The sequence below is a fragment of the Lithobates pipiens genome, unplaced genomic scaffold (assembly GCF_037356315.1).
Source record: "Lithobates pipiens isolate NorthernLeopardFrog02 unplaced genomic scaffold, aLitPip1_a1.2 Scaffold_18, whole genome shotgun sequence".
In the NCBI taxonomy this organism is placed as follows: Eukaryota; Metazoa; Chordata; class Amphibia; order Anura; family Ranidae; genus Lithobates; species Lithobates pipiens.
The window spans coordinates 169,539,473-169,553,725 of record NW_027507758.1 but is presented as its reverse complement, the minus strand read 5'-3'; the positions used below and the strand labels follow the sequence as shown (position 1 = coordinate 169,553,725).

The window sequence follows — 14,253 nt, the reverse complement described above, 5'->3', positions numbered from 1 at the left end:
CTTGCTCCTCATCAGCTGGCATCTCCAACCCCACTAGACCTTCAGTCCTCTCTGAAACCTGCTCTGAGAGGAATGAAGGTGTAGAATTAGGTGTGTCACAGCCAAGTGCTTCCGGGCACTCTGCTAGCAGTACACCCACGTCCGATTATAGCAGGCAAATGTCCCTGCCCCAGCTGCTGGACCGGCGAAAGAAGTTCACTCACAGCCATTCACATGCCCAGCGGTTGAATGCTAGCTTATAGCAGCATAGCAGCTCTATTGACTCTGCTGCTGAAGGAGCCGAGACCACAGGGTCCAGCATTGGAGCTCACAGTATTATGGGGATAGCGGTCTTCCAGGCACTTCACAAACCAGCTAAATGTAAACAGGAAAAAGCCCAGGTGGAGGCATGCACCTCACTGGACTTAACTCACAGTATTCCTGCACTTTTTACAAAGTGGCTGAATTTTTTGGAGATCAGCCTTAATTCTGGAGTGTGGGGATTACACTTAAACAACATTGTGAAAAACAAACCTGTAGCCGGATGTCATGCTCATGTTTCCTTTTCATGTCATTGATGTGCCATGCAACTCGTTGCATTGTGTCTATGGCATCAAGTACAACATCATATCCATCTGTATCCTTGTCCAGGTGGTTGGATATCTCCTAATTCATGAAAGAAAATATAAAACAGTTTAAACAAATGTTTTACAATAGTAAGCATACCACTAGACCAATTGGTCTCCAAACTACAGCCTTCTACAGAATTGCATCCAGCTCTCCGTTAGGGTCAGGTTTTCCCTACTGATGTAAGGGGGGTTCTGATGGGGACTCTGACGTATGGTGGACTTTGCTTTGTTTGTTTTACTAAAATTCTCTTTTGTTCTAAATCCTATCATGCCGTTTCCAAAAAGAATCCAAGTAAAAGTTATTAATGAATTACTTAATTGATTTATCAAACTGATTTTTTTTTTTTTTTATCAAATATATGACATGGCCCTCCTACTGAAATGTTTGGAGACCCCTGTACTAGACAAATGTTTCATTTATACCACTTACTAAGCGCAGTCAGCCTTTTAATACATTGACAGCCAAAAGCTAATAATCCTCAACTACAAAATCCTATTACAAGACACACTAGAAGTCCAAAACAATTGTAGACTGTCCTTCAGTGACCTCTTAGCTTAAATAGAAATTCCCTGTGCAAGCTTCCAGCTGGATAAATTAAAGGACCCACAGGCAGGAAAGGATTGTCAAACCAATCCGGCTGAAATATATCCATGTCTACAGGTACCAGCAAACTTTCACTGACAATCACAACCAACCAAACTCAGTGGAAACCATTTTCAACTGTGGCAGATTTTTTTTTAGCTGATCACAGATGTTTTGTTGATATTAAAAGGACAATTGTGCTTTTCAATTCGCTGCTGCACCCAGAGACACACACTTTTAGGAAAAAAAAAATCCCCACTGGTTCTCCTCTTCTTGTACATGGGTGCCATGGTCCCATTCATTCCTATTGGAAACCACACTCATGGCTGCCTCCAGTGCAGCCGCCAGTACAGCTTTCCCCAAAGGAATGATTGAGGCTGTAGTGCACATATACAGAAACATAGGCAGAGCAGGACAGCAAAGATTACTGGAACCAGGGCCGAGGTAAGTTTTATGCCCCGTACACATGATCGGATTTTCCAACAACAAATGTTGGATGTGAGCTTGTTGTCGGAAAGTCCACCCGTCGGTATGCTCCATCAAACATTTGCTGTTTCATTGTCGTAATTTCCGATCGTGTGTACACGGGTCCATCGCACAAATGTTCACGCATGCTCGGAATCAAGCAGAAGGAGCTCCACTAGCTATTGAACTTCTTTTCTCGGCTCGTCGCGCCTTGATCGCCACCGCGTTCTCACGTTCGGAATTTTGTGCCAACATTTCTGTGACCGTGTATATGCAAGACAAGTGACATCCTTTGGAAAAAAATCCACAGTTTTGTTGTCGGAAAATCCAATCATGTGTATGGGGCTTAATTCCGTGTACACACGGCCGGACTTTCCGACAGCAAAGGTCAGACGGAACGAATCCGTCGGACAATTCAATCGTGTGTGGGCTTCATCGGACCTTTGCTGTCGAAAAATCTGATGGACTTTAGATTTAGAACATGTTTCAAATATTTCCGACGGACTCGAGTCCGGTCGAAAAATCCGTTCGCCTGTATGCTAGTCCAATAGACGAAAATCGTCGCTAGGGCAGCTATTGGCTACTGGCTATGAACTTCCTTATTCTAGTCTGGTCATATGTCATCTTGTTCAAATCCGTCAGACTTTGGTGTGATTGTGTGTAGCCAAGTCTGACGAAAGTCTGTCGGGAAGACAGTTGGACCTAGTCTGCTGGAAAGTCCGGTCGTGTGTACACAGCATTAGACTCACCACACATTACAGTCTGATTGAGCATTGTCTGTTAGATGTATATTGAGTATGTAGTGCAAGGGCCTGTCTGGTTGCATAGATATTAATTGGATAGTATTAAGTTGATCTAAATTTGATCGTACAGTGATTGTATGGTACATTGTACTATATGTGTGAGTTTTAGTCTTGGTGGGCTGCAATCAGAGAAGTGGGAGGAAATCTTTAAAGGACAGCTGAACCAAAAGATACAGGTGTCCTTTAGTGCGTATCCTAACCCGAAACAAAAAAATTTACATATTGCAGCTTATGAGTCTCTAAATGTAGTTGTTGCATTATTTTTGTTTTTTTAGGCTTTTTTCTCCCCTTTATAGGCACCTTTTGATCATGCCAGTAACAAATGTCCTGTTCTAGGGTGACAATACCCTTTCACTGTAGTTTAACTATTGAGGAGTAGCCTTGTCACTTTAGGCTACTCTTCTGATTTGGACTACAAGCCGCTCACCCTTTCCTCATCTTTATTACATAGAAAGGAAATGTCTGACGTTTACAGAAGATAGCGCCCATAACATTGTTTGACATTTCAATACAATACACAGGAAGTTACAGGCACCCAGGATTTCTAACATCAATGTGATTTTTTCTGTATTTATAGAAAATGTTCTTAGTCTGAAAAAAAAATAAGGACAGAGAAAAAAGAGATTGCAGCCACCACATCTAAGGACTGGTAACTTCAATATCTTCAAATTGTTATTATTGGGTTTAGAACATGTACCGTATATACTCGAGTATAGGCCGACCCGAATATAAGCCGAGGCCCCCAATTTACCCCCAAAAAAACTGGCAAACTTATTGACTCGTGTATAAGCCGAGGGTGAGACATGCCTGTCCATCCCTGTGTGTGTGTCCGTCCCTGTGTGTCCGTCCATCCCTGTGTGTGTGTGTCCATCCATCCATCCATCCCTGTGTGTGTGTGTGTCCATCCATCCATCCATCCCTGTGTGTGTGTGTGTCCATCCATCCATCCATCCCTGTGTGTGTGTGTGTCCATCCATCCATCCATCCCTGTGTGTGTGTGTCTCCATCCATCCATCCATCCCTGTGTGTGTGTGTCTCCATCCATCCATCCATCCCTGTGTGTGTGTGTCTCCATCCATCCATCCATCCCTGTGTGTGTGTGTGTCTCCATCCATCCATCCCTGTGTGTGTGTGTCCATGTGTGTGTGTGTGTGTGTGTGTGTGTGTGTGTGTGTGTGTGTGTGTGTGTGTCCAGCCTACCTGTGTCCCGAGCCTCCGTCCCGTGCCTTGCCTCCTTGCCTCCGTCCCGTGCCGTGCCTTGCCTCCTTGCCTCCGTCCCATGCCGTGCCTTGCCTCCTTGCCTCCGTCCCGTGCCGTGCCTTGCCTCCTTGCCTCCGTCCCGTGCCGTGCCTTGCCTCCTTGCCTCCGTCCCGTGCCTTGCCTCCGTCCCGTGTCGTGCCTTGCCTCCGTCCCGTCCCGTGCCGTGCCTTGCCTCCGTCCCGTGCCTTGCCAGGATCGCCGCTCTTCGTCGGCGCCTCGGCGGACATACTACAATTCGAAAGCCGCGCCTCCGCCTTCGCCTGTGATAGGCGGAACACTGAATTTCCCAGCAGCCTGTGTTCCGCCTATCACGGACATAGTCTCATCCTCGTACTACGGACGAGGATGAGACGATGTCAGTGATAGGCGGAACACAGGCTGCTGGGAAATTCAGTGTTCCGCCTATCACAGGCGGAGGCGGAGGCGCGGCTTTCGAATTGTAGTATGTCCGCCGTCTGTCTGCTCGATACGCTGATCGAGCAGTCAGACGGCGATGACTCGAGTATAAGCCGAGGGGGGCACTTTCAGCCTCAAAAAAGAGGCTGAAAATCTCGGCTTATACTCGAGTATATACGGTACATCTTTCAGCATTTCTTATTTCCATAGCCATAAACATGCACAAAGGAATTGATAAACCATACATTTTTTTTTTGGAAAGCGCTTTCAGCAAAAATGTTGTGTTCTGTTAGACCTTGGCTACTTTTATAATTGTCCGCTATGTTTATTGTAGCATTAGTCAGCCAAGATAAAATGCTTAAGGAGTCCCATAAACACAGGAATTAAAATAGTTCACAAGAATAAAACCAAATACATTTATTTCAAACAAAGGAAGAAAGCTTTGGGCATTCCAAGATACGCAGGCTGCCTCATATAAAATATTAATAAAGCCAAGTGCAGCCAAAATAACACAAAAAGCAGCACAAGTACATAAATTACAGTCAGTAGATGGTCCGCCCTATCCATTCATAGATCTGGTTTCATTCCTAGAAACTGTAATACATGGGGGGGCTAGGCGGAAAGGGCGGGCATAGTTGGGCACTCTTGAGGAGGGCCTATGACAGCTCCCACAGTTCTATTAACCCCAACCACACAGGAAGATTCTGGCAGCAAGGGTGGGGGACATGAATTTCCCCTAACAGACGAGGCATCGGCACAAGGGACAGATCTCACGAACTGTAAGTTATGTCCCTAGTGCTATATTTCTATTTTTTATACTGCCTGCACTTTGACTCTAAATTTTTTTCATATATGTATTCAGAATACTGCGTCTATTATTAGAATAATATTTGTAAGTAGAAGCGTACTGCAAATTTAAGAACTGTTCGCAATAGGTGAATATTGTATGTTTAAAGGATAATTTCACTTTTGCGAACAGATTCCCCAGATTTCCATGTTCCACGCCTTTTTAGGGTGAAACATGGAACATGTTCCCACTCCTGCAGCCTCTACCCGATCTGTGCCCTCTCTGTGACAGCAGGGGGATCCTCTCCCTGTACTTGCTTCTCCCACACAGTTGCGTCATTCATCCACAGAACACTATTTGTGGCTCTTGGGGTTGTTCTCAATGAACTACCAGGGTGCTGTTGAGTACTCTGGTAGTTCATTGATTCTTCCTGTTTTGTGAAACTGTCTGTCTGTAAGATGTACAGGTAGATAGCTTACACCGACAATCTGTAGGAGTCCATCATGGCACCCACGATCTTCTGATCACTGGTGCAATACTTTCCAGGCCCCTGGACGTCGTAACATATTACAAAACGCATAGGGTGGAGCGACACGCTGACATCACCTCGTGGCTTGTGTTTACGATCTGGGGAGGACGGGTTTGTGAGCATGGTGGTGTGCATCCGGCCGGCGCAACCCACTTAAGGCCTGCGGTTTTCTTCAAGTTTGTAAGTTTACATTTTTAATTTTTTTAACCATAATAAATTGGGATTTTACACTATTTGGAGCCATTTTGTTTTTATGCATGGATGTCCACCTAGGAGTAACTGTTCATGAGAGAGCCATTTTGAGACCCAATCACAGCTGTTGTATATATTGGAGACTATCCATAATGGCGGAGGAGTATGATGGTTGGAGAAGCTGCCACAACCTTTATAAGCTAATCTTGACCCCCTGGGTTCTGAACGTTCTGGTAAAAAGCCAATCCTCACATAGGTGGTGGTGGATTCTACACGGCTCACAATAATAAAAGATTCTTGTGGATGGTCTTTTTTTTACTTATTCTGAATTTATTATATTGAATTAGTCACATTTATGGTCACAAGTGGTGTCTATATCTTATGTTGGACTCTCATTTCAGAGGATTTTAGCATACGTTGTTAGTCACGTTTTTTACTCTACAGGTCTGGAGTAATTTATATACATACTTTATTACGTTTTGCACTATTGTGTTTAGTCACGAAAGTTTTTTGAGATATTTGATTGGTGTTTAATTTTTACCTTATGATAGTAATGTTTCCCACTAAATATCACTGTAGTCTGTTTAGAGCATGTACAGTTGGTGGGGGGGGGGGGGGGCCCAATCAGTGAGGCTATCACTCATTATTACTCCATAACGGGTTAGCGCAGTTCTCATAATTTTTCTGTTTCATTTAAATGTTGTATTTTTGGTACAGAATAGAACCGCAGCTTTCATTAATTTAATCTTTCAGGAGATTATTTATAATTCGTACTGTAGCACAGGTTTGTCCCCAACTTTTTTCCAATGCTTTCCAGGCTCCTACAAAAAATAAAAATAAATGCACTTTTTTACCTGCAAACAAAGATAATTTTTTTTTTTAAAGTGAACTTGTCCTTTAAAAAAAAAAAATGGCAGGCAATCAGAAGAAAGAAAAATATGGAGCACAGGTTACATCTCTTATCTGCTGCAAACATGAATTGGGTTACCTGGAAAAAAAAAAAAAAAAGGAGCATTCATTCTATATATAGATAAAAAATGAGTCCATGGAGTCACAAAAAGCAGTCTAGGTGTTAATCTGAATGACTACACTATTTTGTACAAACTCCACTCCTTGTGTCATGTGATTTTTGGAGGCAGCATGCTGCATTATATGAAGAATTATTTTTAACTGTACAGACCACCAAACAAGAGATGCGCAATATAGTTGATAGACTGTTCTCTAGATCCCCTGCGCCCCCTCATTTCACAATACTGAATTTAGCAAACAGTGTCTTGTGAGCTTCCATGTGAAAATCCAAATGATAATTACAGATGATTAAAGGACAGCTGCTAGCATTGATCACGTCCCATATGCTCGTGCCAAATAAACAGTATACAAATGTAATGCTGCGCTATCCAAATAAAACCACATGGCAATGGTACTAAATCCTAATATTACTGACTACAGTTAAAAATAGTGGTGGTGAGATTTTCCATTCCTATGTAAAAAATCTAGTGAACATACTAATGCAATCTTATTAAAGTTGGGATCATAAAAGATTAAAAATTTAAATCTTATGCAATCCTCCCAATGACAACCTGTGTAACACACACACACACACACACACACACCTCTATATACACGTTACATTCATATTCAATAGAGAAATTTGCAACCCTGTGAGATAATTATGATAAATGCGATAATTGCAGTGACAACCTGTAATTTACATCAGTCTATATAAAAGTGCATCAGTATACAATAACCAATATAGAAATAAAGTGACCCGTGTTTAAAGTGCTCTTGTGCCAAACTAATGCATGCATTAATCTGTGTTCAAAAAACTCATTGCAGATGATAAAACTGTAAAGTGCTCGTGTCCACTCTTGTGCTCCCCCTTTAGTGTATGTGCTCACCTTATAGCATGTGACCTTGCACCTAAGCTTGGTCAAATGACGCTTATAAACCACCTCTGGGTTTATGGTCAGCATTCAGATCCTTGGATGGTTGCTTGTTCATATGGAAAACAGGAGGAAACTGGATAGTGTATTAACGTTTAAAAAGTTTTATTTAATTTATTTATGGCAATATTCCCTATATTAGGGTATGCACCACTCTGTAGCAAGCCATACAAATATAAAGACGCTGTACTGGTGTGTCGTCTCCCGCTCTGAGAACACTCCACTGTCTCACAAACCGCCCTGTCCCCTCCCCAACATGTGTCGATACCGGGAAATAACGTATCTTTCTCAGGGGGAATTCTCACTTTATATTGCGATTTTGTGGACACAGATTAATGCATGAATTAGTTTGGCACAAGAGCACTTTAAACATGGGTCACTTTATTTCTATATTGATTATTGTATATTGATGCACTTTTGATGCTACACAGGTCATCATTGGGAGGATCGCATAGGATTTCAATGTTTAATTGTTTATGATCGCAACTTTTAATCTCATAAGATTGCATTAGTATGTTCACTAGATTTTTTACATAGGAATGGAATATCTCACCACCACTATTTAACTGTAGTCAGCAATATAAGGATTTAGCACGATTATCATATGATTTTATTTGGATAGCGCAGCATTACATTGGTATAAAATGTCCAGAGATAACACAAAAATATTTAAACTTTTGCGACTGTGCATGCCCTCATCTCTTCCCCAACATTATGGTGAATGTATTATGTGGGAATCCCCTTGACTGATCTACTGCAAGCCCCAACTGCTAATCAGATGTGGCCTTTGTTTCTTTACACAAGATCACAAATAAATGCCTAGCTTTCTAGTTTAAAAACATGTGGAGGGTTTGATGAGAGGGCATGTTTTGGGGTTGACCCCCCCCCCCCATTTTATCTCTATCCTGTAGTGTCACTATCTGCTTCTATTCTATGTTGGGATGGACAACTACGCTCCCTGTGAATCTTACCACCAGAGCCCCGAGAAGACGTGACATTTCACGAAACGCGTCGGGCGGTGTGACACGCTATTTATTGCCTCCGAACGAACCAGCTGGAGAAAGGGTACTGAAGACTGAAGTAGATGACTCGCGTCCGGCCGGCGCTACCTACTGTGACATGCCCTATTGTGCTTGACTTTTGTAAGTGCATTTTCTGTTTTTTATTATTTTTTAATAAAACGTTTTTACACTATTGGAGCGTTTTTTCCCTCCTCTTTATGGCTGACTGGTTATTGCTAAATATTGGAACCTGACTGCTTAAACGATCTAACTTATGGGTGGAGCCTGTGGACGATTGATGAATGTATACGGCCCGGTCTGACTTTTAGAGCATACAACCTAAGAGCATCTGGTAAGGAGCCAATCCTCACTTCTGGTGGTGGTGCACTTTTACAGTCGCTGAGTTGTGGGGATTTTTGAACAAGACCCTGAGAAAAAATATTAATTTTACATCTGACACATGGTGTTTTTATTATTTTCATGGACTGATTATAAATGATTGGACACTTTCATTTAACCAATTTTTAATTTTATTTTTATGTGATTATATGTTTTTTTTGCAAGTTTGAATACAGTAATATACCATGTATTTTATTCACTTGAGCTAAGACTTTGTTTAGCACCGTTTGTGTAGCTAAGTTTATATAGCTTATATCTGCACCTATTGAATTGTGGTCACAGATGTTACTATATATATATATTCATTTTGGTTATAGGTGTTTGTTTTCACTGTTTCATAGTAGCATTCACTGATATATATTTTTTCCATAATTGGTGATATCGTAACAATATTTTGTAATTTGATTCCACTATTTGGGAAATACACGACCTAAGCTCACACTTAGGACAGCGCGGTTCTTTTTTGGGTTATTTGAATCTTACCACCTACCCGCATAACACCCCCTGCCTCTCAAATTTTCCTGGGAGTAGAGTGATGTTGGTCAGGGATGCGTCTCCGCCGCCATTCCGGACGTGGCGATACCAAGTTTATCTTCGTGAAACTATACATTTAGCTCATCTGACCGAGCCTAGTTTCTGACCTTGATGAGTTTTCTCTTTATACATTATTTTCCTTGAGAGGGTGTATACTGTGTTTACCATTTTTGGATCAATGTAATTTTCATGTGCAATTAACAAACCAGTCTTCTGTGTTAACCTTAAAAACGTTTTAAAATTTTTTTAGCCTGGTTCTAGAACTGTTAATTTGACTTTGATACTTTTTGGCTTTGTTCTCCTTTTGTACATTGCATGAATGACAAAAGTCTGAAACCAAAAATAGTCAGTTGTTTTATGAGACTATAGGCAATGAAATTTTCTTATTAGCAGTAATAATAAGTAAACAATGACTTGTCTTAGGTCATTAAACTATAATCTAAGGTTCTCAAGACCGTGACTTTTCTTGCTGGCTACACCTAGTATTTGATCTTCAGCCAACTTGCTCCTTCTTCCGTTCCTTTATGCACCTTTTGGCACACAAATTTATGTTGTCAATTTAGCTAGTGTCTATGCACTGTGAAAACTTACATGCAGCAGCAAGTGGTACTTAAGGATCCTCTGAACAGGTTTCAAAAGGTAGGACCCTAGTGGAAGGGAGTGCTGGAGGACCTCCTGTCTTTCTCTGAAGAACTTGGCAAGGATCTTGTTTCTCATGCATTCTGTTAATACAGCCACAGACCTGCAAATATAGCACAGACTATTAATGCACAGCTCCCTCTAGTGCTGAAAAACACTAAAAACAGGTATCCTCTCATACTGTTTTGAGTAGAGGGCGATGTATAAAAACTTTATATAACATAACACTTCCCCTTTGCAGCCTCTTTTATTAAGGATTTTGTATTCTTTTGGATCACTACCATTAACCATGCAATACCATTATACAAGTTGACGCATGAGGCCAGAGGATGCCCAAAAAAATTCCTTAAGATTTGGGGCTCTTGGGTCAGCTCCGAAAGTACCATACCACCGTCTCATCAAAAGACTAAATGAAGCCCCTTGTTCATTGACTGGTTCCAGTTAAGCAGAATAGACATTTCACCTTTAGGGTGTCACATATCCATTACATGTATAGCAGTTTACCAGATTGTGGAATGGTTTGAGCGATGTTCGCTCCATATACAGGGCGTTTGTTTCTTTTTTGTCCGTTTTTGTTGTTTTTCTTTATTGTTTATGGTGTATTAAAATTAATAAAATTCTACCCACAGTACTGTCCACCAAATGGGATAGGGGGGTTAATTATTGCTGTGTAGCAAAGCATCATGGTCGTGCAAAGTGCTAAGCATACAACCCTGTTTGACTGCCTTTACAGCTTAAGGGGACTAGCAGGCAGTAAAAGCACAGCTTATCCACTCATTTTTACTGGCCCCCTAAACCGCTAAGCAATAGCCTGGCCACAGGAAGAATACAGTACATGTGCAAATGTATGCCCTTGCACATTCTCCATTGCACGTACACCCAGAAGAGAATGACTTTTTCCGAAAACTTGGATTTGGAAGGATAATGCCTTGATTTTGGAAGGCAAACCAACATTTTTACAACAAATATTGCATATATATGACCTCATCAGTGTACTGCTTCTACATTGCTGTTTAGTCACAAACAGGGGGTCGATTGGTGACCACACTGTACTGCATAACTGAAGTAAAGAAAAGTGAAGTCACCGATTTGGCTATGATGTTCAGTTGTAAAATCTTGTTTGCATCACCCATACTAATTTAATATTTTCTATGATATCAAAGATAAATATAAAAAGTCAGCGCTAAAAACAATAATAAATAGAAGGCTGCTAGCAATAGGTAAGCATATACAAAGCTACAGCAAAACAAATAATAAAAGCGGCAGTGCCTTAATATAGCAACAGCAAATGAAAACATCCACTATAAATCATGGGCATAAAAATCATGTAAAAACGATAACGTAACATCCAGATACCAAGAACTTGTGTGTGTGATTTTCACTTTCACCTTTTTATGCACATGGATTATAGTGGATGTTTTAATTTGCCTTTGCTATATTAAGCCACTGCACCTTTATTATTTTCTAAGATACCATTATTTAGTGATCTTACCTTGGGTAGTTTGTGCAATACTGTGTGTAAATATGAAATTCTTCACTCTGGAGAAAAGAAAAAAATGGAAGATTCTTAGCAAAAATAAAGCGACAGTTATGTTGTCATTTTGCATTCTCTGTCGTATTCTTCTAGTGATCTTTAAATCATTATTGTCATTTTAAGCAATTAAACTTGTACATTCTGTGTCTGGGTTGTTAAACTACGAGTTCCAAGGTTTTAACCTAGATGCAGGTTATATAAAAGAAAGGGGGTTCTTGTATCTTAAAATCTTTTTAACCACTGCTTCACAGTCCTCAATACCAAAATGTGATCTGTCCTGGATTACAAAGAGAATCAAATTATCCGAATAGCTAGGAACTCTCCAGCTCTGGCCCAGATAAAAAACACTAGGAGTTAGCATCTCTACACAAGATACACAGGAGGAGAAAACAAAGCTGGCATTCCAGAGGAGTAGGGTACCAGAAGAAGCTGTGGGCTGTGCAATGCCTATTTCTAGCATCTCCCCCTGGCTACTAAGAGAACACACGTGGCCAGAGGTAGAAAAGAAGTACCTTCAGGTAGAAGTCTGCAGTAGTGGTTAAGGGGAAGTAGACTGAGTTTCACTGATTGTCTCTGCATTTGGCCATTATTATCTTGCAATGCTATGGGAATCTTGGAGTAGAGGTAACGTTAGGTGTGGAGGGAAGCATTTGATAAAATACTGTATTGTCCATGCATCTCAACAGCATACATGCAGTCAGGGCATTGCCACAATTGCCTACTTGTTGTCTGCATTAATCACAAGTGCCCTTTGTTTACTGTGTATTGGTGGTTACGCTCAGCAAATTTTCAAAACTACCAATTTGTTGTCTATGTATTGCCATAATGGCTCAATTTTGCCCTCAATGACATAACTACCATAATCCTAGGGCTTACAGGGTTACAGAGGTTCCTAGGCATGCTTTTTTGTTCTGCTGCAACACTGCTTGAGCAGTACTGCACAGTCTAATCATGAATTTGTCCACAAATGTACAGTCCTTCCTTTCTCTCTGACTGACTCTTTATCATCATCTGCATGCCCATCATTACCATCCCAAACACACTCCTTTACTCCTCACAAGAATATTGCCCTCAGCCTCTACAAGTGGGTTCTGGGGCCCACAGGAGGAGGCACCATCCATTTCATAGGTAGAACCCTTAGCTGAATGTCAATGAGCAAGTTTGTGCTCCCACACTCATAAATCCTCTTTGCCATCCCTGCATTTTAGATCTAAAGCCCCGTACACACGATCGGACTTTGTACACACTTTCCTCCGGACTTTTGTACAAAGGGCGTTGGCCATAAGTTTGTATTGCATACACACGATCAGACTTTTTAGGCAACAAACACGAACGTAGTGACATTTCAACGTACTGACAACATGACATTCAATTACTCCGGGGCCACCTTTTGGTCAACTTCTGTATTGTTGTCTGATCTTTTGCATTGGTTCTGAGCATCCGTGCTTGTACTTAGTACAAAAGTCTGATGGTTTTGTGTACACACGATCGGACTTTGCTCCAACGGACTTATGTTGTCAAAAAGTTTGTCCGTTCACACAGCCAACAAAAGTCTGATGAAAACCGAAAAAGTTTGTCCGATGGAGCGTACACACAGTCGGATGTTGCTCCAAAACAGCTAATTTGCATGTTTGTTAAAAACTCTGATCGTGTGTACGGGCCTTTTTAGGCCAAAACGTATTGCAAGTGTAGTTAAAAAAAAAAAAATCCAAAAAGGCAAGAATTTCATTAACATATTAGACAATCAATGACCTCAATCAAATAATCGATTGAGGTCAGGAACCAAGACAACTGACTGGACAGTTATCAGAAATAATTGATCGGTAACAATCAATGGATTTCTGTCCCTGAACCATTCATACTTGCCTGTGGAGGTAAGAGTATGAATAAAGGCAAGAGCGGAATCTTCTCCAAACAATAAGGTAGAAATCGTTCATAAATCCAAGATTTGTGGGAAAAAATATCAATTTATTATTGCACATATACAGCAGTCTTGGTCTATAAGACTCCTCTCTACTCCTACGTATCACAGCACTCCTTCAGTGTTACATATAACTGTCTCCTACTCTCCACTTCCTCTTTCTGTAGGGATCCCCCATGGTTCTGTCCTCAGACCCCTCCTCTTCTTCATCTACACCTCCTCCCTTGGTCGCTTAATAAACTTTCATGGCTTCCAGTACCATCTCTATGCTGAGGACACACAAATCTCTCTCTCTACTCCTCGCTACTTCAGTCTCCTCTCGCATTACTAAATGACAGTACTAACTGACATATCTGCATGGATGACACACCACTTCCTCATACTCAATCTTTCTAAAACCGGAGCTCAGAATATTTCCTCCTGCCTGTGCCCCCTCCCAACTTCTCCATCAAGATCAACAATACAATTATCAGTCTCTCCCCTCATGCCAGGGTGCTAGGTGTAATCCTGGACTCTGACCCATCCTTTCAGCCCCAAATCATATCCCTGTTCAAATCTTGTAGACTCCACCTCCATAACATCTCCAAAATACACCCCTTTTTAAGTTTTGAAACCACTAAGCAACCTATTCACTCACTTGTTAACTCTTGCCTTGACTA

The 14,253-nt window shown here is 41.2% G+C and overlaps 1 protein-coding gene across 3 annotated transcripts in view; it reads right to left on the bottom strand.

The window, feature by feature from the left end:
- The window catches only part of PLEKHG1 (pleckstrin homology and RhoGEF domain containing G1), a 336,066-nt gene that overhangs the window by 41,351 nt on the left and 280,462 nt on the right, over positions 1 to 14,253 (bottom strand). For all 3 annotated transcript variants that reach the window (XM_077486366.1, XM_077486368.1, XM_077486367.1), the window contains 3 exons: positions 11,632 to 11,678; positions 10,092 to 10,242; positions 514 to 645 (listed from right to left, as the gene is read on the bottom strand). In XM_077486366.1, coding sequence (XP_077342492.1) covers positions 514 to 645; positions 10,092 to 10,242; positions 11,632 to 11,678 — 330 coding nt within the window. The remainder of the gene's footprint in view (positions 1 to 513; positions 646 to 10,091; positions 10,243 to 11,631; positions 11,679 to 14,253) is intronic.